The sequence below is a fragment of the Penicillium roqueforti genome (genome assembly GCF_015533775.1).
Source record: "Penicillium roqueforti strain LCP96 04111 chromosome Unknown scaffold_23, whole genome shotgun sequence".
Classification (NCBI taxonomy): Eukaryota; Fungi; Ascomycota; class Eurotiomycetes; order Eurotiales; family Aspergillaceae; genus Penicillium; species Penicillium roqueforti.
Window position 1 is genome coordinate 273,403 of NW_024067587.1, and position 27,998 is coordinate 301,400.

Here is a 27,998-nt window from a genome sequence, read left to right on the forward strand (position 1 = left end):
TTGCTCCCCGCCATCTTAAGATCGTCCCTTTTTTATTTTTCCACTTGATCTTCTTTAGTTTCTCTGTCTTCAGTTCAATCCTTAGAGTGTGAAAAATCTGAACTAGTGGACATTCTCTTGCCTCGACTTCATTCTGATATCTTGAACCATGTCCGAGAATCTCCACTTCGACACCCTGCAGCTTCATGCTGGGTAAGTGTCCAATTTCACTTCAAAGACAAATCTAACCTAAAGCTCAAGTCACGAACCTGATTCAGCCACAAACTCACGCGCTGTTCCAATCTATGCGACTAGCTCTTACGTGTTCAATGACTCGGCCCACGGCGCGAGGCTGTTCGGCCTCAAAGAGTTCGGCAATATCTATAGCCGAATCATGAACCCAACAGTCGATGTCTTTGAGAAGCGACTTGCAGCTCTAGAAGGTGGTGTTGCCGCCGTTGCTGCCTCCTCCGGCCAGGCAGCCCAATTCATGGCCATCTCGGCCCTCGCCCAAGCAGGAGACAATATCGTCTCCACGAGTAACTTGTATGGCGGCACGTACAACCAGTTCAAGGTTATGCTCCCGCGCCTGGGAATTAATACCAAGTTTGTTCAGGGTGACAATCCTGAGGATATTGCTGCGGCCATTGATGACCGCACCAAGGCTGTCTACGTTGAGTCTATTGGTAACCCCCGCTACAATGTTCCGGACTTTGAGGCCATTGCGAAGGTCGCACACGAGAAGGGTGTCCCGCTTGTGGTATGTTGCTTGTTTGAGAAGCGTGCGAGGATACAAAGCTTATGATTTTTACTTTAGGTCGATAACACCTTCGGTGCAGGTGGCTACTTTGTTCGCCCAATTGACCACGGTGCCGATATTGTCGTGCACAGTGCTACTAAGTGGATTGGTGGCCATGGTACCACCATTGCTGGAGTTGTGATTGACAGTGGAAAGTTTGATTGGGGCAAGAACGCTACCCGGTTCCCCCAATTCGTCGAGCCATCCGAGGGTTACCACGGGTTGAAGTTCTGGGAGACATTCGGCTCGCTTGCGTATGCTATCCGAGTGCGCGTTGAGATCCTGCGCGACCTCGGCTCCACCCTGAACCCCTTCGGTGCCCAGCAGTTGATACTCGGCATAGAGACTCTGAGTCTGCGATGCGAGCGACACGCAACCAACGCACTCGCCCTGGCTAAATGGTTGCGGGAGAACGAGAATGTCAGCTGGGTGTCATACCTCGGTCTGGAGGACCACCCTAGTCACGAGCTCGCAAAGAAGTACCTGCCCCGCGGCTTTGGTGGTGTGCTGTCTGTGGGCATCAAGGGTGGCGCTGCCGCTGGTGCTCAGGTCGTTGACAACTTCAAGTTGATCTCGAACCTTGCCAAGTATGGTTCATTCTTATTCGCTCTCCTTTGAATGCTTTTACTAACACATCGCAGTGTCGGCGATTCTAAGACCCTGGCCATCCACCCCTGGTCCACCACCCATGAGCAGCTCACGGAGCAGGAGCGTCGTGACTCCGGTGTCAAGGAGGATGGAATCCGCATTTCGGTTGGCACAGAGTACATTGACGATATCATTGCCGACTTTGAGCAATCGTTCCAGGCATTAAAGGCTCTGCCGGACCGTACTGCTTGATGGTTCTGACAGATGAAAATGCTTTCGAGCATGAAGATGGAATGCGAAAGGACACTAAATAGCAGCTTGGTGAACTTAGTGATGACCTCGATACGATATCAATGAACACTTTAAAAGATGCATACTACAAGTAAGACATGTCTGTAAATTTACCCTAAAAAGATTGCGCCGAAAAACCCTACGAGGGAACCATGGGATCATGTAAATGAGTTATTTGAATTTTGTCATAAGTTTGTTTGACCCTAATGTATCCATCTGATTTAACAATCATCGGTGACCTCATGAACAATTGTGGAAATTAAAGGTAAGAGAAGTGCAGAAAAAATGAAAACCTACCCCCGCCGAAATGATATGCCTCGAGATAGAAAGAAAGAAAAAAAGTCCAATCCCCCAACGCCTTTGCCATGCGCGGTGCGCGCAACCTATTTGGACCATATGTGCACGCATCAATGAGGTATCAAGAAAAATCAGTTGCCCTGGCCACCGGAAGGAGGCTGCGCACCGGGCATACCGGGCTGACCACCACCCATCATGAATCCGGGGGGCAACATGGGCATGCTAGCGAAGTTGAAACCATAGGAAGGAACTGCAGGTGCGGCTCCCTGATTGTTCATATTAGGCATGTCAAGTTCACCACCCATCTGAGGACCGCCACCGTATCCATCACGCTCAGGACGGCGACCGCCGAAACGAGTGTCCTGGGGATTGGGATTAGTGCGAGTGGAAATTGGGCCCCGCTTGCCGCCAGTGTCAGTGGCAATGCGGCGGCTGATAGCCTTGGAGGAGACACCTGCGCCGATTTCAATATCGGGCTCTTCAACAATCATTCCAGATTCAATGGGACGTCCACCAGTTCCACCATACTCTGCCGAAAGCATCCACTTGCGGTCAGCCTCGGTCAATCGCTCAATCGGAATAATGCTGACTCCAGTCTGGTAATCGCTGCAGTCACGGGGGCCAAAGCCAACACCCCAACGAGTCTATATTGATAAGGTCAGTGATAAGATCCATGGATAATAAAAACAAGAGAAGGACTTACCCTGAGTTGCATCTCGCCAGTACGGTAAGATTCCATTCCATCACGTGCCTGCATGGCATCGGTCCGGCTAACCATCTTGATAAAAGCGTGGCGCTTGTCGACATTGACAATGCAAGTCTGAACAATTCCAAACTGACCAAAGAGTTGACGCAGGTGGGCCTCGGAGGAGGTAACACCACCAACGAAAAGAGTTCGGCTCAAGACTTTAATCATACCCTGGCCGATCGAATAGTCCCATTCAATGAACTTGGGTCCAGGGGGAGGGAGGTTGGGATCCTTGTTACGAGCAGGCGAAGGCGAGCGACGTCTACCGCCACGGCCACCAGGGGGGCTACGCTGGCGATACTCATTACCACGACGGCCACGAGCATCACGCGGGTCTCCACGACGACCAGGCGATTCATATTCTCCATAGACAGGGCTGTCACGACGGCGAGGGGGCGAAGCAGTACGGCGTCTATCCCAGCCCGGAGAACGAGAACGACGACGATATCCAGTGGGCGGCGAGCGAGGGTATTCACGGCCACGATCGTCCTTGTTCTGGGAGTCCGAGTGACCCCATCCACCAATGTTCTGTCCTTGCATCGGGTTGAATCCAGCCATCGGTCCTCCGGGCATCGCAGGCATCGCAGGCATTCCAGGCATCCCAGGCATACCCGGCATACCGCCCATGGCATTGTTGTTGGTCATGCTGAAGAGCTGCAAGGCAGTGCCCCACTGGTCCTGGGGGATTCCCTGAGCAGCGAGCATCTGGAGAAGTTGTAGCTGCTGTGCCATGGCGTTTGAGTCAGGTGCGGCGGGTTGCGCAGCCTGAGGAAGCATTGAGGTCAGCGGGTTCGCGGCGGGCATCGAGATCGGAGTTCCACTTTGACTCTGCGGCTGGAGAGCCGGGTTCTGAGCCATGCCGGCCATACCCGCAAAGGGAGTCGCGACAGGTCCACCGGCGCCGAGTGCATTCATGGCAGCAGCCATATGCGAACTTGGATCATTGGCAGGGGTCACAGAGGCCGAGTTGAAAGCACCCAGAGGGTTGGCCGGCGCAAGTGCGGAAGGTGCAGCAGGCGCGGTAGTGTTCTGCTTGGCCATATCGGCCAAAGCTTTCAGGATGCTCGAGGTATCAGGTGTCGCCGATTGTTGCGGGATTCCGATCGGGTTGGCGTTCGGTGCAGGGGATCCTTCGGGGGTGTTCGATTCGACATCTAGTGCATTGTGAGTATTGGTGGCATATCTTGACATCATTGGGGACTTACTTTGAGCAGCGTTCAGCTTCTCTTTGAACGAAGCGAGCATCGGGGCCGGAAAAGTCGCACCACGTTCCCAGATGTCGACTAGCTTTTTGATCTTGTCCTAAATTGACGAGATGTGTGTCAGTTACTTGTCCAAAACGGTTTGGTCAGGGCAGCAGGATCTTCAGATCGAAGTACATCGAGGCAAGGATACAATATGCGAAGCTTGACTATCTCACCAGGGCTGCGATCCTGGGATATGGGGTTGATGATACAGGGATGTCTCATTACATACCTTTTGGTCATGGGGGGCGTTATTGATGATATCTGTCATCAAGATGGGCAAGAGATCAGTGACACGCTTGACACCAGCGGCGTAAGTTCCATCCGGCGCATCACCGCCAGGAACCTGGCCGGCCTTGCGCGCAGCCTCTACCCATTGGCGAGTTACTGAGTCTACCACATAAAGCACACCCAGCTTGTGAGAGCCGGGGGCCTTCTTGAAGTGAGTGTAAATCTTCTGGATGAGAACTGATTCATTCTGTGGGTAGGGTTAGCATATCATGGATCACACAGGACCAATGAGATGAATCAATCGACCAAAGGGGACAAGCGTACCTGCACGTTGGCATTGCACAAGTTTGTGATGCCACCAATCTTTGAGCCAGATACGCCAGGCGGCTTGAGGGCCAGCATGGATTGGAGAAGGTTCTCCAGTTCAGCTACTGCAGAAGACATGGCGGGAAATACTACCGTTTGGAAGGGGAGTAGCGAAAGAATGAATGAAACACGTCCCCAGTCAAGTCTTTATGCAGATAGGAAGTAATCGAGGGGGCCGGGCTACTGCGTTTCGTGACGCGACTGTCAATTCGGTATGAAAAAAAAAAAGAAGATATGTTTAATCGAGTCCCTGGCGATTCTTCACTACAGACTCCACGGGCGCATTCACTGTCGACCAGAGAATAGCCGCCTACAGCTGGAATACAGCCTAGCGATATTGTGTCCAGGGAGGGTACCTAGCGCCGAGTACGAGAGTACGGGGAGTACGGGAGATGTACAGCCTAGAGCGTCTTTGCAGTGAGATCCCAGAGAGAAACCAGATCAGGGTTTACGGAGTCCAAGAGGATCCAGTGAAGTCCAGCGCAGTTAGCGGATGAACTGAGGTTGAGAAACCGATGAAATCGAGAGGAAGAAGGATGCTGAGATGGGGGGGATGAAGATGAAGCTCAATGGAGGTCATCAAAGGGGAAGACTCTGCGACTAGCGCTAGTCCTATCGTGGATATGTCACGTGAATTGTGAAATTGCGTCTTTGGCTGCTGCCCGTAACCGGGGTCTTTTAATCTTATATCTGATATCTGAAGTTGGAGGCCTCACTACGGAGTAAAGCAAAAAGGGGCTAAAAAGAGAGGTCGAGGTGATTGTTGCCAACCTCTATGTTTTAAATAGCGCAGGGCTCATGTCAGTAAACATTGAGGTTTCAGATATTGATGAATGTGTCCTTGTTTTACTATCATTTTTATGTACCATAATAAGTTACACCGTGGAAAGGAATGACCGGGAAAATAATTAGAGTCTACTAAACAGTAATAGATAGAAATCAAGGACCTTGACAGGCATGATTCCAATAATCATGAAGCATAACGTCTTAACTAGTTATACCTCGGAGCCGAGGGTCCTTACCAATCCGGTTCTGCCCCTGGCTACCGCCCTATATAGCTCCCAGCCTCGGTGAACCATTTTAGAAAAGGCCGTTGTACAACAATTGTACTGTATATCTTGTACAATGAATAGCCCTACAACATAGGACTTGGGATCCGAATCGCCCTGGGGCTTCCGATCGGCGATTGGCTATTCAAGGCCGTGGCGCCATCACATGCACTATGACATATGTACAGATATATTTACATATCCGTGGACATCCATGTCCTTATATCCATCTGATAAGCGAGGACTTCCATATCGGACGGATGGCGGCACGGAACAAATGGCGACTTTACGACGTCATTACCTGCCTCTCAGAGATACGATATGAACTGTATTTACAGTACGGAGTACTGCCCGCGAAATTTGGAAACATTGGAACTGGGGAATGCCCCCGGGCCATCCATGGCCCCGGGCATGGAATTGATTACGTATGTTGATGCCAGCCCAGGGCTGGTGAATAAATCGGATATGTCGTGCATCTGTTTAGTAGTTATATAAATCTTATATAAATACATAATCTCATCGACCTAAATATCCTTACTATATAGCAAAAAGAACACATGTCCTGAATTAATATCTCTCGGTATTTCGCAATCTCCTACGTAGCATCACAGTTGATCTGCCGGCAGCCCGAGCCCGTGCTCTTCCGTACCGTGTAGGGAAAATTACAAGCCCATGTCACCCTGCAGAGAGAGCTATAGCTGACTGAGCTTCCACGGCGTCCCGAAGTAAGCCCAGTTACCGTACCAACGGTACCGGCTGTAATACGGCCAGATGGGAAAAGAACCGAGAAAATCTTAGGCGCAAAACAGCTCGTCCCCAATTTCTTTCCTTTCTTTCTTCTTCTCCCCCAGGCTTTGTGACCACTTCCCCATCTCCTCTATACCACACACACCACATATCCTGCCTGATATTAGACATGGCTTCTTCCCTCAGAATCGGTACTACCACTCTCCGGTCTTCCATCGCGAAGCCGGTGCAGTCCGCTGCCTTGAACGGCGCGCGCTGCTACTCTGCTAAGGCCAAGGTATGGTGCTTGTCCTTCCAGCGAGCTTCAATGGAATGCTAACTTAGTTGAATCGCCCAGTCCCTCAAGGACACCTTCGCCGATAACCTGCCCGCCCAGATCGAGAAGGTCAAGAAGCTCCGCAAGTATGTGACGCGCTCTGTATTTGAAATTGAAACAGTAGCTGACCATGGCATTCAATTGTTCCAGGGACTACGGCAGCACAGTTATTGGTGAGGTTACCCTCGACCAGGCCTACGGTGGTGCCCGTGGCATCAAGTCCCTCGTTTGGGAGGTAAGATCGCAAATTTCGATAGCCCCTGGCAAACGACAACGCTAACATTTTTTTCCTCAGGGTTCCGTTCTCGACGCCGAGGAGGGTATCCGTTTCCGCGGCCACACTGTGCGTTTCCATTGACTCGGATTTCGTTTTATTACTTGCTCACTGTTATTTCTAGATTCCCGAGTGCCAAAAGCTCCTGCCCAAGGCTCCCGGTGGTGAGGAGCCCTTGCCCGAGGGTCTCTTCTGGCTTCTGTTGACCGGCGAGGTCCCCTCCGAGCAGCAGGTTCACAACCTTTCTGCCGAGTGGGCTGCCCGCTCCGACGTTCCCAAGTTCGTTGAGGAGCTCATCGATCGTTGCCCCAACACCCTCCACCCCATGGCCCAGTTCTCTCTGGCCGTGACCGCTCTCGAGCACGAGTCTGCCTTCGCCAAGGCCTACGCCAAGGGTGTCAACAAGAAGGAGTACTGGACCTACACCTTCGAGGACTCCATGGACCTCATCGCCAAGCTGCCCACCATTGCTTCCCGCATCTACCGCAACGTCTTCAAAGATGGCAAGGTCGCCGCTGTCCAGAAGGATAAGGATTACGCCTTCAACTTGGCCAACCAGCTTGGCTTCGGCGGCAACAAGGAGTTCGTTGAGCTGATGCGTCTGTACTTGACCATCCACTCCGACCACGAGGGTGGTAACGTCAGCGCCCACACCACCCACTTGGTTGGCAGTGCTCTGAGCTCCCCCATGCTCTCTCTGTCCGCTGGTCTCCAGGGTCTTGCCGGTCCCCTTCACGGTCTGGCTAACCAGGAGGTCCTGAACTGGCTCACCAAGATGAAGGCCTCCATTGGCAACGACCTTAGCGACCAGTCCATCAAGGACTACCTCTGGGCCACCCTTAACAGCGGCCAGGTCGTTCCCGGTTACGGTCACGCCGTTCTGCGCAAGACTGACCCCCGTTACGTCTCCCAGCGCGAGTTCGCTCTCCGCCACCTGCCCGATGACCCTCTGTTCAAGCTGGTCAGCCAGGTCTACAAGATCGCTCCCGGCGTTCTGACCGAGCACGGCAAGACCAAGAACCCCTACCCCAACGTCGATGCCCACTCTGGAGTCCTCCTCCAGTACTACGGTTTGACCGAGGCTAGCTACTACACCGTCCTGTTCGGTGTGTCCCGTGCCATTGGTGTCCTGCCCCAGCTGATCATCGACCGTGCTCTTGGCATGCCCATTGAGCGCCCCAAGTCTTTCAGCACTGAGGCCTACGCCAAGTTGGTCGGTGCCAAGCTTTAAGCGCATGAATTTCCCATCTCCTTTTTAATATCACCCATGGGGCCCGTTGAAAACCCGGGTTAGACATTTGTATTATCTCCTTTGTTTGGCCGAGAAAGTCTTTGGTAATTTTCATGTTGTATGATAGGGACTTGATCGGTTCGAGCGGGCCTTGTAACAGAACTTCCATGTCAAATCATTTATGATCTACACCTTCCATATGTAGAAAGATAACACTATTCCGTAATTGTATAGTACATCATTCCAGGACTCAACGTACAGCGTAGAATATCGCCTCGGTCTGAGGACTACCTGTGTTGAATCGATCACGTGGGGATATTGTTGGGACACCGCTCAACGTTCTCCACATGCCACCAAAGATATAGAAGTGAAATGGATAGAATACATAGTATATAACATGGATATTGTAAAAGTAAACAAACATGCGATCGGATATACAAAATAGAAATAATAATTGTGCTCTGCGAACTGCTCCGAAGTACGCAGGTGGATTCCTTCCGAGGCTGATGGGAGGTACTGGGTACCCAATGATATAAGTGGAAACGGTGACGATCGGATGTACCAGGTACTAGCTGTCCCCCCCCCAGCTTACTGACCCAAAGCTTTGATTCCCCCGACCTTATAAGCTATTCTGCCTTCTCCTCTCCTTCTCTCCCTTCCACCCAACTTCCTACGCATTTGCAATCCATCTTCTTCAACTTTCTTAGTTCTCCCCCTTCTTCAAACGCACGAAGCCCCGTTATATCCCTTGGTCAGGGCCCCTTTCAGCGCATCCATCATCCCAGAATGTCTACAACTACGTCCGCGGCCTCGGCCCCTACGCTCGAGAAGAAGCCTGTCAAGTTCAGTAACTTGTTGCTGGGCGCAGGATTGAACTTGTTTGAGGTTACAACATTGGGACAGGTATGGCATCCCTCAGTGGTCAGTTAATAAATATTGCAACTAACCATCCCCAAGCCGCTGGAGGTGACCAAGACAACCATGGCCGCAAACCGGGGCGATAGCTTCGCGGGCGCTATGGGTCGGATTTGGGGCCGTGGCGGCATTTTCGGTTGTAAGTGTCCATTCAATACCCGCTTCCAATTTCCCACGTCTAGCTAGCGCGTGGGGGGCGGACCCGCAAGATGTGACGAACTCAAACTAATTGCGAGATCGGATGTTTAAGACTACCAGGGACTCATTCCGTGGGCCTGGATTGAGGCATCCACCAAGGGTGCGGTGCTCCTCTTCGTCGCCTCCGAAGCCGAATACTACGCCCGCTCATTCGGTGCCAATGACTTCGTCTCCGGTATCAGCGGTGGTATGGCTGGCGGTGTCGCTCAGGCCTACGCTACGATGGGTTTCTGTACCTGCATGAAGACGGTCGAGATCACCAAGCACAAGATGGCTGCCAGCGGTGTTAAGCCTCCCGGCACCTTCGCGACCTTCATGGATATCTACCGCAAGGAGGGCATCCGTGGTATTAACCGTGGTGTCAACGCCGTTGCGATTCGCCAGACTACCAACTGGGGTTCCCGCTTCGGTCTGTCGCGTCTCGCTGAGTCGGCTATCCGCAAGGTTGCCAACAAGGATGAGGGCGCCAAGCTGTCCGCCTGGGAAAAGATCCTGGCTTCGGCTCTCGGTGGTGGTCTGTCCGCCTGGAACCAGCCGATTGAGGTTATCCGTGTCGAGATGCAGAGCAAGACCCCTGACCCTAACCGCCCCAAGAACTTGACCGTCGGCAAGACTTTCAAGTACATCTACGACAACAATGGCATCCGCGGCCTCTACCGTGGTGTGGCTCCCCGTATTGGTCTGGGCATCTGGCAGACGGTCTGCATGGTTGCTCTTGGTGACATGTAAGCCACTTTCCTCGCATTCTCCACACTTTTCCCCTTACCCTGTCGTCATTGCGATCCACCTTTCCTTTTTCATGTGAAACCTCGGGCTAACCAGATCTCCTTTCCACCGAACAGGGCCAAAGAAGCAGTCGAAAAACTGACCGGCGACAGTGTCACTGCGAAGCACTAGAGAAGGTTTGAGATACCCTTCTGCCATGCAGTGGTTTTCGGAATGGAAAGTTTTGTTTGTAGTCTAGATGCATTTGCTCATATAACTTCATAATTAGTTTAGACCTATGGACAGGCCCGATACCCATTGAATACAACAGTTTTTCTCAACGTGCGCGGGATCTGTACGGAGTACAGCATAAATGTATCGATATCGCTCTCATCTTTTATCTCATTCGTCGAGTCAAGGCTTCGAATCTCAATTGGAGACCGGAACTACAATTCCGACAGGAACAATAACCAATGCCATAATAACACCTTATTCCAAACATGAATTCAATTCTCCGAGCCTTGAATTCCGACAGCCGATGAATCCGTTTGGTGACATCAACCCCCAGACAGAACATCATCCGATGTTCGGTGCGTGAATCGGCCATTCCAACCCTTCAGCCGGACGACCGTCAATACCAATGACGGCAAACAACAAAAAGGAGCCAATCATGCCTATCATAACCTGTCCTTTAATCATTGCAGAGTTTACGCTAAAGGTTTTATCAATGCCACTCTTACATCGCATGTACGGCATATAGTATCTACGCTGTTCTGTGTAACGGTCCAATGGCGACGGGCTTTGACCTCGGCTTATGGGAATCAGAATATGGCTAGAACCCCGTCTGTCCGTCGGCTACTCCATGTGTTGTATGTTCTTTACAATATGGATTATTCGAGGTGATATTATCCTGGGATAATTCTAGGTATCAGCTGAAATCTCATATGCTTCAAAAAAATAGTATAAATATGTAGTGTGATACTTATGCTGTCTTTGCTAAATTGGGCTAATAATCCAGCATTTTTGCCGGATTTGCTAGTTTGACTACGAAGATATTCGTAAAAGTGGTCTTTTTAGTAAAACGTCTGCCTTTTCAGAGTGTCCTTGTATGTTTTGTAGCCTTGTAGTGCTATTCGACTACTATTCTCAAATCAATAAATATACTTCCATGTTATTAAAAAGGGTTTCGTCCCGTATGCATTGTCTTCCATTCATATAGGCATATATTTGTCGACCTTACATCGATTGGTAAGATGGCCGAGTTGGTCTAAGGCGCCAGGTTAAGGTATACCTTGACTCCATAACTAGCAATAGTTTCCTGGTCTCGCAAGAGGCGTGGGTTCGAATCCCACTCTTATCATTCCTTTTTTGTTTTTTGCTCATTCCACCTTAATATAAAGCTTTTCTTAGATCAATTGAGTTGTTTTTGGTGGGTGGTGGATTTTGAGGTCATGCTCCAAAGTTGTTGCTTGTTCGCCAATTTGGCCATGGGTGAAATCTATACGGAGTACAGAAGTCTTTTATACTATTGACTAGGTTATTTTCCCCTAGGAAACGGCCAAAATCCCATGAATGACCTAGATACTTTAGCGAAAACGAATAAATCATACTTTCTTGGCTGCGTCGTCCTCGGTTGTAGTGCTAGTGAGAAGATATCAGCCATACCACGGGGCCATGATCCGATCTTAAAACCCATCTAAATGAGATCAGCCATGAAGACAACACTGGGACGATGCCATGGATTCCAGGATCCCGTTGGATTTCACTAAACATATGTAATACCTCCAGTGAGCAAATATGCCTGGGACTCTCACCCTTTCCGCTTGCCTGTCCGTTTCTATGAAGGTGGTTTAACGATGAAATCACAGAGGGACTCTAGTCATCGCTACTATTATGCTATTTTCCGATATCCCAAGACCTCAATGGTTACTAACAAATCAATATTTGTATTCCGCCACGACAGCCATTTCTGGTGTTACATCCTATGCTATTCAATATGTTCTTTCCTAGTAAACCAGTATCTTTTTAGACCATGATAGTAGTAACAGTCGATATAGTGGGGTTTAGAGGACTATCACGCTCACCACCAAGCTATAGTACGGTGGTAGATCTCACGGGGAGGTGTTGATTGCAGTTTTAATATGCCTTTTTATATGCGTTGGGCTCTAGACTGCGTACTATTCTACTGATTCGCTTCGTATCGGGCCATTCATCACCCCGGCACATACAGGAGAATTACATGTTTGTATCTCTACTGGCAATCTTCTAGGTCAAAATCTTCTAGGTCAAAAGCAGGCCACCTATCAGCGTATACTAGACGCGCAGAAATGGAGATATCTTTTTACCGGGCGTGGTTGGGGAGAACAACAGTTGGTTTCCTAAGATAAAAGCCAGTTGAAGATAGCCATATACTATCATCTATGTGTCCTGACAACCAAAATATATTCATTGGAAAGACCAGTCCTAATACCCGATATGTTGGGTAAACCGGGGTAACCTCAGGAGTATAGATCTAAATATCCCCATACAATCCCTATATTTCTTCTAGACAGCAATCACAACTCCATTACTTATTTGCGCCGAGCAATGTATGACCAGATCGACTGGATAACCAGGAATAAAGCATTGCTCTGGATAGACTATGTATTATATATAATTAACCATCCGACAAGGGTTGTAACAACCTCATCACTAAAAATGGTCATATGCGTGGCGGCAAAAGCTCCGGCCTAAAGTTCCTCGGGCACAACCAACTCTCGATGAATTTAATCATAGTATAACCCACTGTCCAACCAAAAAGAAAAATGCAAGTAGGAAAAGAGTGCAACCTAGATGAGCGAAAAACAAAAAGGAATGATAAGAGTGGGATTCGAACCCACGCCTCTTGCGAGACCAGGAAACTATTGCTAGTTATGGAGTCAAGGTATACCTTAACCTGGCGCCTTAGACCAACTCGGCCATCTTACCAATCGATGTAAGGTCGACAAATATATGCCTATATGAACGGAAAATAAGACAGATGTGGATAGTACCAGAGCCAGTTGCTTCAACTGTCTAACAATCCGAAGTCGATCGAAAATGAAAACTTTTTTTTATCAGTCTGGGCTTCGTGCCCGAATATTAAATCTCGAGTGCCCTTTAAGACTTGCCGTGGGAATGGCTGTAGAGACACCTAGCTCAATAATTATCCACATTTACTCTACAAAGTTTTTTTAGGTAGTATACATATAGAAATCAAGAAAACACCGCACGACACCATATACCAAGCATGACATATGAATCAATCATGCCCACTGTCGGGGGTGGCGCAGCACATCCATAATCTCCTTCTCGCTGGCCTTATCCTCCGTCAGGTCATCTTCATCCACAGGCATGTTCTCTGTCCTTGTGCCGGAGACAGGATCCATGTACGCCCAGCTAGCGGTACGAGGGAGACTCATCAAGATACTTTCAATACGGGCATTGGGTGTGCGCAAGCCAAAGCTAGTTCCGCGATCATAGACAAGGTTGAACTCCACATAGCGGCCCCGACGAAGCTGCTGCCACTCCTTCTGTTCCGGGGTATACAGCATGTCCTTGCGTCGCTCAATGATGGGCACATAGGAAGGAAGGAAAGACGCCAGACTGTCCGAAACGAACGAGAACAGTGTCTCCTGCGGGTTGGAGGAGGAACCGGCGGATGTTTGAAGGAAGTTGGCGTCGAGGTCATCGAAGAAGATACCTCCAACGCCACGGCACTCGCCACGGTGGGGGATATAGAAGTACTTGTCACACCAGGCCTTGAACTGGGGGTAGTATGTAGCATCGTGGCGATCGCATGTATCCTTAATGGTCTTGTGGAAGTGCTGAGCATCCTCCGGGAAGAGGTAGGTCGGAGTCAGATCCGTGCCACCTCCGAACCACCAATTCTTGTCCCCGTTGATAGGGTCCTTGGGATCTGACGTTTCGAAGTAGCGGTAGTTGAGATGCACCGTCGGAGCCATGGGATTGTGTGGGTGCAAGACCAGCGAGAGACCGGCAGCGAAGAAATCTAGCGACTCCACATCTGAGCCAACAAAGGACTTGTGGTCGGCACGCATCTTCTCAATGGCCGGCCGAGGTAATTTGCCGTACACCACGGAGACGTTGACACCCGCCTTCTCGAAGACGTTTCCGTCCTGCAGCACACACGAAATGCCGCCGCCGCCATTGGGGCGCGACCAGGTATCAGTCTTGAATTGTTGCCCATCGACTCTGCCTAGTTCCTCGATGATCTTCTGCTGGTGTTGCTTGATGAGCTTTTCCATCCGTAACCGCATCGGCGAGGAGTCGTTGATTTTCGATTGCTTTAGGGCCTCGTCCACCTCAACCATGGATGGAGCGTCGAGTTCCGTGACTTCTTCTGTCATCTGGAATGAATGAGCAAATTGATTTCTTCGCATTTTGAAGCGCCGTGTCATACCATTGAGTATATGATCCCGCCGATGAAAGGCACGCCAATGGCGAGGCGCAAGTATGGCCTCCAGACAGTGAATGGCTTGGGCTCACGCGGTTTCTGCTCTGTAGAATACCCGCGAAATGAGGGTCCAGCACGGCGGCCAGCAATGCGAGTACTTCGAGCAGACAACTGCCCTAGTGACCTCCGCAGAGGCGTGTATGATCGGGTGGCCATTTTGGAATAGAATTGGTTGCGCGTATGGCTGCCAGCACAAAGTATCAAAAGGTCAATGGCCGAAACCGAGAGAGCGGTATCCCGGATCCGTATAAAGAATGATATGAGGAAGAAGTTGGATTGAGTCAACAGTTTAGCAAAATACCACGCAACATCTCAAATCGTACGACTCTCCTAGAGCTGAGTTTGGTCTGTTTGGCTGGATGAGATAAGCACGATAAGCGGCCCCGGGATCAGCACCGGGGCAATAACCCGTGGACGTGTAAGCCCCGATATTGAGATCGCTTTTCGTCTAGATATTCAAGACCTGACTAGTATATTGGGAGGTAACTCTTTTAATCTACTGATGCAGTATGTAAATAATATATGCCTTGCTATTCACGTGAGCAGAGCCCGAGGCATCTGATTTCTGCCGCGTGACTATTGACTCACCGCCCATGGATCCCGTGATGGTATTACCGTAACGTCAGCGGGGGAGTCGCCTTGTCATCCTCTATCACCCCTCTTCATCTCTCTTTTTGCAAGCTACTTCACATCCAAACCTTCCCATCAAGAAAACCACTATTTCTACCAACCTCGCACCAGAGCTTCCTAGTTTTTTTTGATCCTACTTACCCTCCACGCGACCCGCTCTCACTTATCGACCCTTATCAGTCACGATGCGATCCAAGTTCAAGGACGAGCACCCCTTCGAGAAGCGAAAGGCTGAGGCCGAACGCATTCGCCAGAAATACGCCGACAGGATTCCCGTGAGTATCTTTAATCCCAGGGATCTCCCCAACGGAGGTGGTTGTTGCTGCCAAACTCTCAGACCCTCACCGCTTGTTCGGTAGCTAACGGACTCCCCTAATCTACAGGTCATCTGCGAGAAGGTCGAGAAGTCAGATATCGCCACCATCGACAAGAAGAAGTACTTAGTACCGGCCGACCTTACCGTGGGACAGTTTGTCTATGTGATCCGCAAGCGCATAAAGCTCTCCCCTGAGAAGGCTATCTTCATCTTCGTTGATGAGGTCCTCCCTCCAACTGCCGCGCTCATGAGCAGCATCTACGAAGAGCACAAGGACGAAGATGGCTTCTTATACATCACGTATGTTCTCCTTTTTTATTTTATTTTATAAATGAAATCATACTGACATAACGGTTAGATACTCTGGCGAGAACACTTTCGGTGACCTGTAGAGGTTGTTCAGTCTCTCTCATTTGCTTTGCTGCTCGGTCACTCTAACCTGCACGAGTGAGTCAATAATGGATGAACGGGCAGGCGAGAAGGCTTTTGCGACCTTGGGATACTGGTTTTGGGTCACTGGCGTTTCATTCGGTGTTCTGCGCATTTTCTTTCACATTGCTTGGCAACTATGCTCTTTAGCTGCAACTACGATCATTATGAGCTTTCTGGTTGTGGTAATATTCTTGGATCCTTTTGGCAAATTTCTTTATGTTTTGGTTGTACCGTCGAGCAATGATGGAGCACCGACCTGGAAACGAACCACTGATCAGGCTAGATGAAGTGATTTACACTTAGGAGCAATATGAGTTCTTTATCCACGAGCCAAGTAACGAGTAAACAACAAAACAGGTAGCGAGGAGTATTTAGATCTGATTATACTAGGAATATCCTCGGCAGTTACCATGGAATGTTCCAAACGCTAACCCTAAGTAGTTCCTCACCCCCACAGCAGATATTAGCGCTGTGCAAGTGCCGATGCAGTTTGTCACTTGTGCTATTTACGGAGTACGGTCATGCTGTATCAAAGGAATCTGTTTCAGGCACTTTCAAATGACTCCGATGCGGTTGTGATTCCACCTATTTCCATATAAAGATGTACAAAGATGGAGTCATATACTCGGAATAAATAGATTAGACAGTGCAACTTGCTTCCTGATACCTCTTAAGTAGCATCGTTTTATTCTATACATATGATTCCATATATACATACATATTTATACGACTTTTCGCAACTCCTTGGCTCTCCGATGGCGGCTCCCAAACGGGACTAGTGCCAAGTCTGCCTCGATAAAATTTAACTCCGAGCACATGTTCCTGAATCCATCGGCGTTCTCATTCTCTTGCTCTTTTTTGGGATTACTTGACAAACTTGGAAAAAAAATGTCTTCCGCTATTGCCACCAGTGCTGGCGCTGTCCCCAAGGATGTCAAGAAGGAGTCTGCCACTGCTCGTCTCCTTGGTTCCGGTAAGTCGTCAGATGTTCAAAATACGAGCTCATTACTCAAATCTGACTCTTCTAGGCTCTGCCGGTATTGCTGAGTTGCTGATCTTCCATCCCGTACGATATTCTCCCATTCGAGACCAGTTGCGACCAGACACTGACGTCCATAGGTTGACACTACCGCCAAGCGATTGATGAGCAACCAGACCCGGGTGAGATTCGGATTGTGTACGAATGAAGATGTATCTATTGCTGACTGGATCCTTGACAGATCTCCAGCGCTACCGCTTTCAAGGAGGTTGTCTTTAGGGAGCACGTCAATGCCTCAATTGGTCGCAAGTTCACCTCTTTGTTCCCCGGTCTGGGATACGCTGCCGGTTACAAGGTTCGTGGATTTTATCGACAGCAGAAGATTGGGAGAACAGACAGCTCATACTATTCTTTAAATCGATAGGTCCTCCAGCGCATCTACAAGTACGGTGGTCAGCCTTTCGCACGCGATTACCTCGACAAGCACCACCGTGCCGACTTCGATAAGGCATTTGGCAAGGGTACCGGAAAGGCCATTATGCATGCCACTGCTGGAAGGTAAGAAAAATTGAAATTGGGCGTAAGGATCTATCTGACTCGAAATCTTTTAGTTTGATCGGCATTGGAGAGATCGTTCTGCTTCCTCTGGACGTTCTTAAGATTAAGCGCCAGACTAACCCCGATGCCTTCCGTGGACGTGGTCTTTTCAAGATTATTGCCGATGAGGGTATGGGTCTGTACCGCGGTGCTGGCTGGACTGCCGCCCGTAACGCCCCTGGGTCCTTCGCTGTATGCTTTCCCCCGATCTACTATCACTGGACCCCCACTAACATCTGTTACAGCTCTTCGGTGGATCTGCTTTCGCCAAGGAAAAGATTTACAAACTGACCGATTACAACACTGCCACCTGGGGCCAGAACTTCGTCGCCTCAGTCTGCGGTGCTAGTGCCTCCCTAGTCGTGTCCGCTCCCCTCGATGTCATCAAGACGCGTATCCAGAACCGCAACTTCGAGAACCCCGAGTCTGGCTTCAAGATTGTCTCCACGATGCTCAAGAATGAGGGCCCCACCAGCTTCTTCAAGGGTCTGACCCCCAAGCTGCTTATGACAGGTCCCAAGCTGGTCTTCAGCTTCTGGCTGGCACAGACTTTGATTCCCGCTTTTGGCCAGGTTGTATAGAGACCATTTTCTTATAATTTCTGCATTACCCCTTCTATTTCTCCTTTCTTGGGACTAGGCCAATTACCTAGGCTTTTTGTATTTTCCATAGACATCTTTTATTGCGGGGATCTACTTAGGTAGCTTACATTTTCCGAATGCGACGAACTCACTCTACTTCAAAATGGATTCATCTGGCTCAATCAAGACTCTGGGGTTCTTTAAATGACATAGATTCTATTGCTGTAGAAATAATCACAAGAATAAGATGGGATGTATAGTGGGAATCTCAACATCCAAACCAGTAAACGAAAAAAATATAACGCATATGTTAAAAAAAAAAAATGGCACGAATTTGATTCATAGGGCATTCCACTACCCAGCAACAGCGCTTCTTTGCTTTGCTAGCCAGCCCTTAGAATCTCCCGTGCTGGCTCCATGTCGATATCGCGATACCGTCATATTGTTGTTCTGCCATCGGCTCTGAAGGTGATACCAAGCCGAGCCCACAAGGTTGAGTTCTCGGGTCTGGCTATCGATAATGTTCTGAAGCTCAAGCTAAAAAGTGTCATTAGCATACCGCTAGAACCTAACAGCTCCATCTTTGACTTACCTCTCGCTCTTTGGAAATGCCATCGTCTAGGTTTTCTTCATAGTTCTTCATACGCTCACGGAGTGATTTGACCAGCTCATTTTGTTGCTGGATGTACTGTAGAATCATGCTAGAATTAGCAAACACAACCCAAATAAGACGTAGCGAGGATCTCTCGTGGAAACTGACCTCGGCACGCTGAGCAAGCCGTTCAACATTCTTCTCCAGAACTCCCGCACACTGTTTCAAGAGCTCGAAGCTCGATTTCTGGGGCACTTCGCCGCCCTCATTATTGTGGGTTTCAAACTCGCCTAGAAGCATCTGCATCTCGTTCATAACTTCCTGATCTTCGGAGCTGATCTCGCTTTGCTTGTTGTCGAGCATCTTGCGGAGTTCCTCTCGTTCCGCACAGACTTCACGCACCAGCGTCTGGCTTGCATCGACCTCGGCCTCCAGGTGGTGGACGTTTTGTGTAAGGGCTTCCCAGTCATCCCGGACTTTTGCTAATTCAGCCGAGTTATACGCCTCGAGTCCTTGGAGCATCTCGACCTGTTCCGCATTGACAAGGCCAACTTCAAGATTGTTAGACACATGTTTCTCTCGGATGTGTAGAGCCAGAGCAATAAAAGACTTACGTTCAGCTTGTGTATCAGACAGGTCTCTTTTAGCTGTTTCCAAGGTGTCCTGGACCTCTGCAATCTTTTTGAGAGCTCCGGTATAGTTCTCGTATAATTTCCAGTAGTCGTCACTAAGGCATGTTAAATATTCTGTTCACTGAAACGAACGAAATGTCGGGAATTCATACCTTTGGGTGGAACCAGAGCGCGCCAGTTGCACGGATGCAGTAAAGTTTTCAGAGAAGCCTCCAGTATGAGAGGCTGGCTGCTGGTTATTAGTATCAACAAACGTTCACAGAAAACAGATGGCACACATACAGCTGAAGGTGCTTTAACGGACTCGGTTTCCCGCTTCAAATCATCCTCAGATTTACTGTCAATAGTTAGCATCCAATAAGACCACGAAGGCAAAATGTATACATACAGTTGTGATTCTTTGACACCAAGCGCCTCAAAGTCCTTGTGCAATGTCCCTTGCATCTTTGGCGTCTCAGAGCCAGGCGACGCGCTGCCCGGCAAGCCGTCTATTTCTCCGAGGCGTTCACGTAGTTCACTGATCAAAGCATCGTCCCTCTCGTGCTGTTCATCCGCACTCTCCAATCGTTCTGTCAGCGCATGATTATTGAACTCGAGTTGTTTCTTCAAGTTCTGGATCTCATTGCATTCCTGCTCAACTTGTGGCAGAAGCTTGCGATATTCTTCCAGTTCCACATCGCGCTCCGAAGACCAACGCTGCTGTGCGTCCGACTCTTTTAGCTGTTGCTGGATATCTTTGATTTGGTTCTTGAGTGTCTGGTTCTCTTTCTCAAAGTCCTGACTGGCTTGCAGCTTTTGGCGGTATTTCTCGGCTGCGTTTGCCTTGCGAGCCAGTTGATCCTTTTCGGTACGGAGCTCGTCATAGTCATCCTGCAACTTCTGATAGCGCTGGTTCTTGACGCGCAAGGACTCGACTGCCATGCGAAGACTGTCGATTTCGTCCTGGGCCGCAGTCAACTTTGCTTCTTGAGAGGCAATTAGATCATCCTGTTGACGGGTCTTGCTTTCCAATGCCTTTGCGTTGTGACCGATATCACCCTTTCCGGATTTCAAGGTAACCAGCCGGTCCTCGGTGGAGGCGAGACGGTTTTGTAGGGTGTCATTGTTTTCCTGGAGACGCGCCAGGCGATTGTGCAAGTCCCCCAAGGCCTTTTCCAATTCTTTCTTCTCGTGTGTTAGACGGTCATTCTCCGCGAGTACCTTTCCGACGCGTTCCTCGAACTGCAGTTCCAGATCCACAGGGCGATCGTGCTTGGCTAGGTCTTCCCTGAGCTCATCCGCAGCGTCCATTGGCTCATATTGGCCATTGTGTGCCTCCTCAATAATATCTCTGAGCCCCTCTTGTGTCGAGGTGCTTAGTTCCTGAAGTGTTTGTACGTATGTTCCGGCGTTGGGAGAGCTGATGGCCGCGATCAGGAGAAGCTTCAGCAGCTTGTTCGTTTCCTTGGGAGAGGCTTTTTCGGCAATTGATTCGAGATCGGGCGACGGATCGAGACCGGAAGGTAGGATGTCATCGTTTTGGTGTCGAATGTAGTTGAGCAATAGTTTGTGGATGTGCTTCAGGTTCTGCCACTTGGCCACCCAATGGTCGGAGGAGTTGCGCTCTGGGATTTCCTCGAGGAAATACTGAGGGTCAATATCCTGGAGAATCTCCCACAAGATAATCCCATCGGTTAATTCGTCAGTGGTTCGGAGGGTTTTACCCAAGGCGAAGCTGTTGATCCATTCCAACAGAACCTTGGTCACCGTGTGTTCCGATCCCATTTTGGCGGCGCGTTTAATCGAGTGTCAAAGAGGCCTGCAATTCCAGCAATTCCAGCATTTCCAAGACTCTCGAAGTGAAGGGTTGCAACGCGAAGGCCTCGGCTCTCGAGGGACTTTCCAGATCCACGCGCCTTGGGGGCCAGAGGGACGGGAGTTAACTAGCGGGGGGGGGGGAGGGGAGGATGATCGGCCCTACGTTGTCTACGCTCTTTGATTTGCTACTAAGTACACTGTACGAAGTACATAACTTAGGTCTTGAATTATAATAATGAATACATTGTAGTTATGTTTTTGAGTGTAAATGTAAACTTATCAGATTCATATGTCCGCCCCCCCCCCCCTAAAGCCCTTAGCTGAAGCATAAGGACTCAACCATTGACTCCACATTGTATACAATCCAAGCCTCGAGGTTGCGTTAGATCACTTAAATCATTCTGATGGTGTAATTCTGATTGGTTCATTCCGACGTGGTTTTGCCTTTGGACGTCATGATATGTATGCTCAGGCGCTTTGAGATTCAGAACCGGTATCTCATTGGAGATGGCATATTAGACTGCAGCTGCGTAGTCTCCATACGCACTGACAACCTTATCTTCTTCGATATTCGGTTTGTATTGGGTATCCTGCGTGGAGAGGGTCTGGAGAGCGCTCGCAGGAGCCTCGGCGGCGAATCCACTAAAGTCGTAGTTAGAAGGCAGGTTATAAGACAGAAACGTCCGTTGGAACCATACTTGATCAAATCTGATAAGAGATGTATGTCAGTACCGATGAAATGGTATCTCTATATCTAAATGTGCAAGGTAGTATGTAGTACTTACGGTACTCGTGCGTGATAACACCACCCTAAAAGTGTCAGTACAGTGTCATAACAGCCTCATGACAACAAAGAAGCACTGCGTACTGAAGCCACCAAAGAGGCTTTGGCCTGGTTAACCACCGAGTCAGGCGTTCCCTTGGGGAAAGTGACGATGACGGACTTGAGCGATCCGGCCAGTGCCAGCGGTAGAACTAGCAGGGTAGCAAGTGTAAGCTTCATATTTGAAAAATGTAATAATATCTCTTTCAAATAAATTGAATGTACGAAGGAAGGTAAGTCAGTCCAAGTCGAGGAGAAGTTGAATGCGTCATTCCACGATCACATGACTCTATCTCACAATCCCTTTCTCTTCGGCGCTTCCACCTCACCACCTCAACACTCACCACTTCACTATTTCACTTATCTCTCTTTTTTTTTTTTTCCTTTTCTTGTCAACTCTCAATTTCCATTGCTTCACTCCTCCACAGCGCTGTTTTCTTGCATTTACCCATCTTGGTAGTCTCTTTTGTTTCGCCGCATCTGCTTGGTTTTTTCGCGGTCCGCGGCTTTTCGGCCTCGCATTTCTTCCCTTCCATCACCACCCCTCGGCGATTATTCGACTGGAAAGTAGATATACAAGGGCACTGGAAGGTCACGGGTTGGATTGGACTGAGAGCAAGTGTTTGAATACTATTGTTTTCTCAATTCTCGCGAAGATAGCTAGCAAGCATTTACAAGTTCCGACTATTTCTCCATCTTTGCGTTGATCCAAGAGAATTTGTTCCTTGGAACGAGGACAAGGATTAAGAAGAAAAGAAGACAGTCTTGATAGTCACAGGAAAGAAGGACAGACAGAAGCCACCCCAAAGGAAGAAGTGAAGAAGAAGAAAAAGAAGAAAAGAAAAGAAACAGACACACTCGAAGGAACAAGAGCAGTGGAAGAAAGGAGCAGGAGGAAAAAAATCAAGACCACGTGCTGAACTTCGCCCTGATATTGATTTCTTCTCTCGACATCTTTAAAATCCCAGATCACCCTCGACTCATCCCACATCGCCATAATGTCCGGTCTCATTTCGGACGAAATTGCGGAGGACTACAAGAGTTCCTTGGAGGACCTAACCACCAATGATGGAATCCAGATCCGCACTTTGACTGTCATCGCCAAAGAGAATACCGAACACGCAATGGCCATATCCCGGGTCCTGGAGAACCACATTCGATCAGTAGGTGCTCCTGATGTTTTTTTTTGGCGTAGTACAGGATGAGTACTAACCAGTATGTAGACACCACCCCTGCAGAAGCTTCCAGCCCTCTATGTAGCCGACTCCATCGTTAAGAACGTCGGAAGCCCCTACACCCTCTTCCTTGGCCGGAACATGTACCAGACATTTATGAATGTTTATACTCTGGTTGATGGAAACACTCGGAGGAAGCTGGATGAGATGCTCAACACATGGAAGCAACCGGCCCCAGGCTCCTTGGACACACGCCCAGTCTTCCCTCCCGACATTACACGCAACATCGAGAGTGCTCTCATCAAAGCACGCACTGCGGCTTTGCAACAACAACAGGCCAGGGCCCAACCGGACATCCTCAGTCGTAATCGTGGAAATGGGACTCCGACTGGATGGTCCAACAGCTCTACACCACCCCAGAACATGTCTCGGCCTCCACAAAACCACCAGTATCCCAATAATGGTTATTCTAATTCTGTAAGGCTACTTTCGTTGTGTGTCACATCTGAAGCTAATTGGGTTCTCACAGACACCTCCCCAGACTCATCGACAGGATATCGACTTGAGCTACCTCAATCGAGACGTGGATGCTCTGATCGCTTCTGCAAAGATTGACTTTGCGAACAGTCCATTCAATCCTGTCTCCCAACAACGCTTGAAAGCATTGGTGGATCTTCAGGCAATTCTACAGAAACAACAGCTCGCCCCAGATCAGTTGAAACTTGTCCGTGATCAGGTCTCTGCCCTTGCTGCCACAAGACCACCGTCGGTTGGCCCTAATGCTGCTACGAATGGTGGCCCCGCAGTGTCCGTTCCTCCCCAAATCCCCACACCACCAGCGCAACCAGTCTCGCAACCCCTTCAGCAACTATTAAATCATAACACTCTCGCCGAGCTGATCAAAGCTACCGCTTCGCGTCAACAGTCCACCCCACCTCCTCAAATGCCGGCAGCGCTACCTCATATGCCCCAATATCACCAAAGCGGCCCTCCTCCACCAGCACCGGAGAATCCTCTTATCGCGGCCTTGAGGGCACGTGGGCTTCTACCTAGTGGACCGACACCCCCATCTCTTACGCCTTCGACTTCAACACCAGTTTCTGGTAGATCTAATTTGCCGTTTATCTTGCCCCATGGAATGCAACCTACACCATCAGCTTCGTCTCAGACTCAAATTCCTCCTAATGGATCCTCTGGAGTCCCCATGAGCACCGCATCTATGAAGATCCCTCGATTTGGGCTTATTGTCTCTCTTTATGATTCCCGACCAAACCGATGTGGAACTTGCGGCCGTCGTTTCTTGACCACGGACGAAGGAAAGGAAATGAAGGCCCGGCACTTGGACTGGCACTTCAAGACCAATCAGCGCATGACCGAGTCTTCCCGGCGGGCTCAGAATCGCAGCTGGTATGTTGACGAAAGGGTATGTCTATCTCTTGTATCCCTTGTAGTTTTATTTCTAACTCCAATAGGACTGGATCAAATCCCGCGAGGCTGGCGATGAGAACGGCGCTGCAGATCCCCAAACCACCGCCGAGGGAGCTGCAGGCGCGGATGGCAATACGAAGCAAGAGCCGCCAAAGCCGTGGATTCGAGCCCCGAACGATGCCACTCTCCGAAACACTCCATGCCCCATCTGCCAGGAGAAATTCGAATCGACCTGGTCTGAAGATGTGCAGGACTGGATCTGGCAAGACGCAACCAAGGTCGGAAGTCGTGTGTATCATGCCAGCTGTTATTCCGAAGTGACAAAGGGCCCTGCACCGACGCGCCAGGCACGGACCAGCACACCCGACTCTGTACTGGGCAAACGAAAAGCCGAAGTGAGTTTCTTTGGGCGTGTTAGATATCCAGAGAGCTAACCATACCTAGGGCACTGAATCTCCAAGTCAGAAGATGCGCATCAAGACCGAGATCTAATGATCTTGTATGTTCCGATTATTGCATTGCATAGGGAATATCTTCCTGGCGTTAATTAGCGAATTGAGTCCATCTACTTACAAAATGTAACTATATATCACGTTGCATCCACGTTGCACCCACGGAGGATCCACGTAGGATGTTGTACATTAGATAGGATCCTACACGACCCCGCTGCCCCGCTCCACCCCCGCTTGTTTTCCCCTCGGAATTCATTCCTATGTAAACTTGTCTTTGTTTTAATTCAATCTGAACGCTTGTATTGACTCTTGTCTTCAAGTTTACTATCATGGCGCCACACATTGTTCGATGGGGTATCATGGGTATGACATCTCGAGATCCTGTTATGAAATTACCGAAAAGGAACAAAACAAAGCTAACTGATTGATAGCCACTGGCTGGATCGCCGAGAGTAAGATTTCACTTCTACATACCTGGGTGTATAAGACAAGAACCCATGAATTAACCCATTCCGAACAGCATTCACAGATGATCTTCTCATCGACCCGAATGTCCGCGATGCCTCTGACGTAGCCCACCAAGTCGTGGCCGTCGCCTCGTCCTCATCCAAGGAAAGGGCCGAGCAATTCATCTCGGCTCGAGGAATCACAACCCCCTGCTCCGCATACGGTGACTACGAGACTCTCGTAGCCGACCCCAATGTCGATGTTATCTACGTCGCGACTCCGCACTCCCACCACTACCAGAATGCCAGACTCGCGCTGGAGGCAGGCAAGAATGTTCTCTGTGAGAAAGCCTTCACCGTCAACGCTGCTCAGACTAAGATCCTCATCGAGATTGCCCGCAAGAAGAATCTCTTCCTTATGGAAGCCGTTTGGACTCGCTATTTCCCCCTCAGCGTTCAGATTCGCGCGCTCATCCAGAAGGGTGAGATCGGTGAGGTCCTCCGTGTCGTGGCTGATACGAGCTTCGGTGATGATGTTGAGACGAAATGGGGTACCACACACCGTATGGTGAACCCTGATTTGGCCGGTGGTGCTCTCCTGGATTGTAGGTTTTCTAGGCTTAAGAGAAAGAAAACATTGACTGATTGCTCTTCTAGTGGGTATCTACTCTCTGACCTGGGTCTTCCAGACTCTGTACCACACCCTACCTCGAGACCAGAGGAGGCCACCCACTGTGCTCTCGCAGATGACTCCTTACCACCTCACCGGTGCAGACGAGTGTACAACCATGATTCTAAGTTTCCCGACAAGTACGCCCTCGAATGGCCCGCACCCACAGCAATCGCACGGTGTAGCCATGACCAACATTCGCGTCTCTGCTGATCCCGATGAGAAGGGCTCGGCTGGTCCTACCATCCGTATTCAGGGTACTAAAGGTGAGATTCAGGTGTTCGGCCCACCTTTCCGGCCAGAGAGCTACCGTATCATTCCCAAGAAGGGTGCTGGTGAGATCCGTGAGGTTCAGTGCCCGTTCCCTGGTAATGGTAAGGGTATGTACTGGGAGGCTGATGAGGTTGCTCGTTGTCTCCGCGATGGCAAGCTCGAGAGTGAAGGCATGCCGTTGGAAGAGAGTATCGTGATTATGGAGGTCATGGATGAGGTGCGAAAGCAGGGTGGTTTGGCCTATCCTCAGAAGATCGAGTCGACTGAGTATCCCCTACAACTTTAGATATGAGTTCCAGGGCAAGTTTGAACAATACTAGTATGAGGCAAATACACACATCTCCGCGTGTGTTGCCTTGTCGGAAGGAATTAGACTGCAGAATATAAGATTTACCAAATACATATCCAATTGAATGCGTACCGGTCTTGTGTATTCGGTACTCAAAGAGTACTCACAAAAAGTACACACATACTACTACTATACATGGCGGTCAACGGGATAAACCCACGTCTATATGTGGACGAGAACACCAGCCATACTTCGGATATGCCCAAAGAAAAAAATAGGAAAAAAGGTAGGCATCACGGAGCCTGGACCGGTAAATTGTCCCAAATCACCTCCCAAATCCCCCTTTTTAAATGCAATCAATCCAACAGAATCGCTTACTGGCGGAAGACTCCAAGAATGCTCTTCCAGACCTGGCCAGGCTCCTGGCTAGCATCAATGCCGCGCCAGATACCGGTCTTCTTGTAGTACTCGACAACGGGGGTGGTCTGGGCGTGGTAAGTAGACAGACGCTTGGTGAGGGTCTCGGCATTATCATCGGAGCGCTGGATCAACGGCTCGCCGGAGATGTCGTCCTTCATGTCATCCTTGGGCGGGTTGAAGATCTTGTGGTACGAGCGGCCAGAGGCAGGGTGGACCAAACGGCCGGTGATACGAGCCACCAGCAGAGAGTCGTCAATCTGCAACTCAATGGCGTGTTGGAGCTTCTGATCACGGGCGGTAAGCATGTCATCGAGACGCTCGGCCTGCGCAACCGTCCGGGGGAAACCATCCAGAATGAAACTGTTCATCTCTCGTGTTAATTCTAGCCGGGCCTCGGAAGAAAATGAATTTGGGAGGGAAATGGAGATGTACGCACCCGTTCTTGCACTCGGAGTTGTTGTCCAGCTCGCTCTTGATCATGTTGATCATGATCTCGTCGCTGACAAGACCACCCTGGTCCATGATCTTCTTGGCTTCCCTTCCAAGATCGGTCTTCTTCGCGACCTGGGACCGCAGCATGTCTCCGGTGGCCTATTCAGGAAATGTATCAGCGGGAAGAGCTCATGCTGTACTCATGCAAACTTTCTACTCACCAGGTGGCACGCGCAGAACTTTTCCTTAAGTTTCGGGGCTTGAGTACCCTTGCCTGGTTGAAACTGTTAATATCCATCGGTTTTTTTTTCTTTTCTTTTTCCCGTTATAGTTCAATCGCATACCTGCACCGGGAGGGCCCATCAGGATGATGCGCATCTGTTCGGCGACAGACTTGGGCTTGCCGCCATTGGCGAGACGGTTCTCAAGCTCGGACACCTTTGCCTCCAGCTGGTGGATAGTGTTCTTCAGGCCGGAAAGGGCATCTTCAGTGATGGGAGCCATTGTGAATTGTAAGGGGGGAGAGTTCTGAAGAAGAGAAAAGCTGTAGACGGGGAAACG

At 49.7% G+C, this 27,998-nt stretch overlaps 12 protein-coding genes across 12 annotated transcripts; 7 read left to right on the forward strand and 5 right to left on the reverse strand.

The window, feature by feature from the left end:
* Window positions 1-148: 148 nt before the first annotated feature.
* Window positions 149-1,618, forward strand: LCP9604111_7472 (O-acetylhomoserine aminocarboxypropyltransferase/cysteine synthase family protein; the record flags this gene model as incomplete). Its single annotated transcript, XM_039075508.1, has 4 exons — window positions 149-192; window positions 241-739; window positions 797-1,365; window positions 1,420-1,618. The coding sequence occupies 4 exons, from the start codon at window positions 149-151 to the stop codon at window positions 1,616-1,618; spliced, it is 1,311 nt and encodes a 436-aa protein (XP_038926589.1).
* A 467-nt stretch (window positions 1,619-2,085) lies between these two features.
* On the reverse strand, window positions 2,086-4,621 carry LCP9604111_7473 (Nrd1 complex RNA-binding subunit; the record flags this gene model as incomplete). Its single annotated transcript, XM_039075509.1, has 5 exons — window positions 2,086-2,598; window positions 2,658-3,856; window positions 3,908-4,004; window positions 4,179-4,424; window positions 4,502-4,621. 5 exons carry the CDS (start codon window positions 4,619-4,621, stop codon window positions 2,086-2,088), a joined length of 2,175 nt encoding a protein of 724 aa, XP_038926590.1.
* A 1,887-nt stretch (window positions 4,622-6,508) lies between these two features.
* On the forward strand, window positions 6,509-8,160 carry cit1 (citrate (Si)-synthase CIT1; the record flags this gene model as incomplete). The annotated part of the gene is made up of 5 exons (XM_039075510.1): window positions 6,509-6,616; window positions 6,677-6,741; window positions 6,806-6,890; window positions 6,951-6,998; window positions 7,054-8,160. The coding sequence occupies 5 exons, from the start codon at window positions 6,509-6,511 to the stop codon at window positions 8,158-8,160; spliced, it is 1,413 nt and encodes a 470-aa protein (XP_038926591.1).
* Window positions 8,161-8,946: 786 nt separating this feature from the next.
* Window positions 8,947-10,170, forward strand: LCP9604111_7475 (putative mitochondrial DNA replication protein (Yhm2); the record flags this gene model as incomplete). The annotated part of the gene is made up of 4 exons (XM_039075511.1): window positions 8,947-9,063; window positions 9,118-9,214; window positions 9,326-9,998; window positions 10,116-10,170. 4 exons carry the CDS (start codon window positions 8,947-8,949, stop codon window positions 10,168-10,170), a joined length of 942 nt encoding a protein of 313 aa, XP_038926592.1.
* A 3,092-nt stretch (window positions 10,171-13,262) lies between these two features.
* Window positions 13,263-14,629, reverse strand: hem13 (coproporphyrinogen oxidase; the record flags this gene model as incomplete). Its single annotated transcript, XM_039075512.1, has 2 exons — window positions 13,263-14,366; window positions 14,420-14,629. The coding sequence occupies 2 exons, from the start codon at window positions 14,627-14,629 to the stop codon at window positions 13,263-13,265; spliced, it is 1,314 nt and encodes a 437-aa protein (XP_038926593.1).
* Window positions 14,630-15,288: 659 nt separating this feature from the next.
* LCP9604111_7477 (autophagy-related protein 8) lies at window positions 15,289-15,811 on the forward strand (the record flags this gene model as incomplete). The annotated part of the gene is made up of 3 exons (XM_039075513.1): window positions 15,289-15,378; window positions 15,487-15,719; window positions 15,778-15,811. The coding sequence occupies 3 exons, from the start codon at window positions 15,289-15,291 to the stop codon at window positions 15,809-15,811; spliced, it is 357 nt and encodes a 118-aa protein (XP_038926594.1).
* Window positions 15,812-16,739: 928 nt separating this feature from the next.
* Window positions 16,740-18,008, forward strand: LCP9604111_7478 (putative mitochondrial GTP/GDP transporter Ggc1; the record flags this gene model as incomplete). Its single annotated transcript, XM_039075514.1, has 7 exons — window positions 16,740-16,824; window positions 16,880-16,917; window positions 16,971-17,012; window positions 17,072-17,185; window positions 17,255-17,388; window positions 17,442-17,619; window positions 17,673-18,008. 7 exons carry the CDS (start codon window positions 16,740-16,742, stop codon window positions 18,006-18,008), a joined length of 927 nt encoding a protein of 308 aa, XP_038926595.1.
* A 354-nt stretch (window positions 18,009-18,362) lies between these two features.
* LCP9604111_7479 (putative microtubule binding protein HOOK3) lies at window positions 18,363-20,996 on the reverse strand (the record flags this gene model as incomplete). Its single annotated transcript, XM_039075515.1, has 7 exons — window positions 18,363-18,545; window positions 18,601-18,696; window positions 18,769-19,151; window positions 19,215-19,327; window positions 19,385-19,461; window positions 19,515-19,569; window positions 19,621-20,996. The coding sequence occupies 7 exons, from the start codon at window positions 20,994-20,996 to the stop codon at window positions 18,363-18,365; spliced, it is 2,283 nt and encodes a 760-aa protein (XP_038926596.1).
* A 548-nt stretch (window positions 20,997-21,544) lies between these two features.
* On the reverse strand, window positions 21,545-22,032 carry LCP9604111_7480 (uncharacterized protein; the record flags this gene model as incomplete). The annotated part of the gene is made up of 4 exons (XM_039075517.1): window positions 21,545-21,671; window positions 21,728-21,737; window positions 21,815-21,839; window positions 21,898-22,032. The coding sequence occupies 4 exons, from the start codon at window positions 22,030-22,032 to the stop codon at window positions 21,545-21,547; spliced, it is 297 nt and encodes a 98-aa protein (XP_038926597.1).
* An 818-nt stretch (window positions 22,033-22,850) lies between these two features.
* LCP9604111_7481 (putative mRNA cleavage factor complex component Pcf11) lies at window positions 22,851-24,947 on the forward strand (the record flags this gene model as incomplete). The annotated part of the gene is made up of 5 exons (XM_039075518.1): window positions 22,851-23,015; window positions 23,076-23,504; window positions 23,557-24,450; window positions 24,500-24,850; window positions 24,900-24,947. 5 exons carry the CDS (start codon window positions 22,851-22,853, stop codon window positions 24,945-24,947), a joined length of 1,887 nt encoding a protein of 628 aa, XP_038926598.1.
* A 289-nt stretch (window positions 24,948-25,236) lies between these two features.
* Window positions 25,237-26,582, forward strand: LCP9604111_7482 (Gfo/Idh/MocA family protein; the record flags this gene model as incomplete). The annotated part of the gene is made up of 4 exons (XM_039075519.1): window positions 25,237-25,270; window positions 25,339-25,359; window positions 25,428-25,958; window positions 26,011-26,582. The coding sequence occupies 4 exons, from the start codon at window positions 25,237-25,239 to the stop codon at window positions 26,580-26,582; spliced, it is 1,158 nt and encodes a 385-aa protein (XP_038926599.1).
* A 377-nt stretch (window positions 26,583-26,959) lies between these two features.
* adk1 (adenylate kinase ADK1) lies at window positions 26,960-27,941 on the reverse strand (the record flags this gene model as incomplete). Its single annotated transcript, XM_039075520.1, has 4 exons — window positions 26,960-27,365; window positions 27,442-27,596; window positions 27,659-27,711; window positions 27,782-27,941. The coding sequence occupies 4 exons, from the start codon at window positions 27,939-27,941 to the stop codon at window positions 26,960-26,962; spliced, it is 774 nt and encodes a 257-aa protein (XP_038926600.1).
* Window positions 27,942-27,998: the final 57 nt, after the last annotated feature.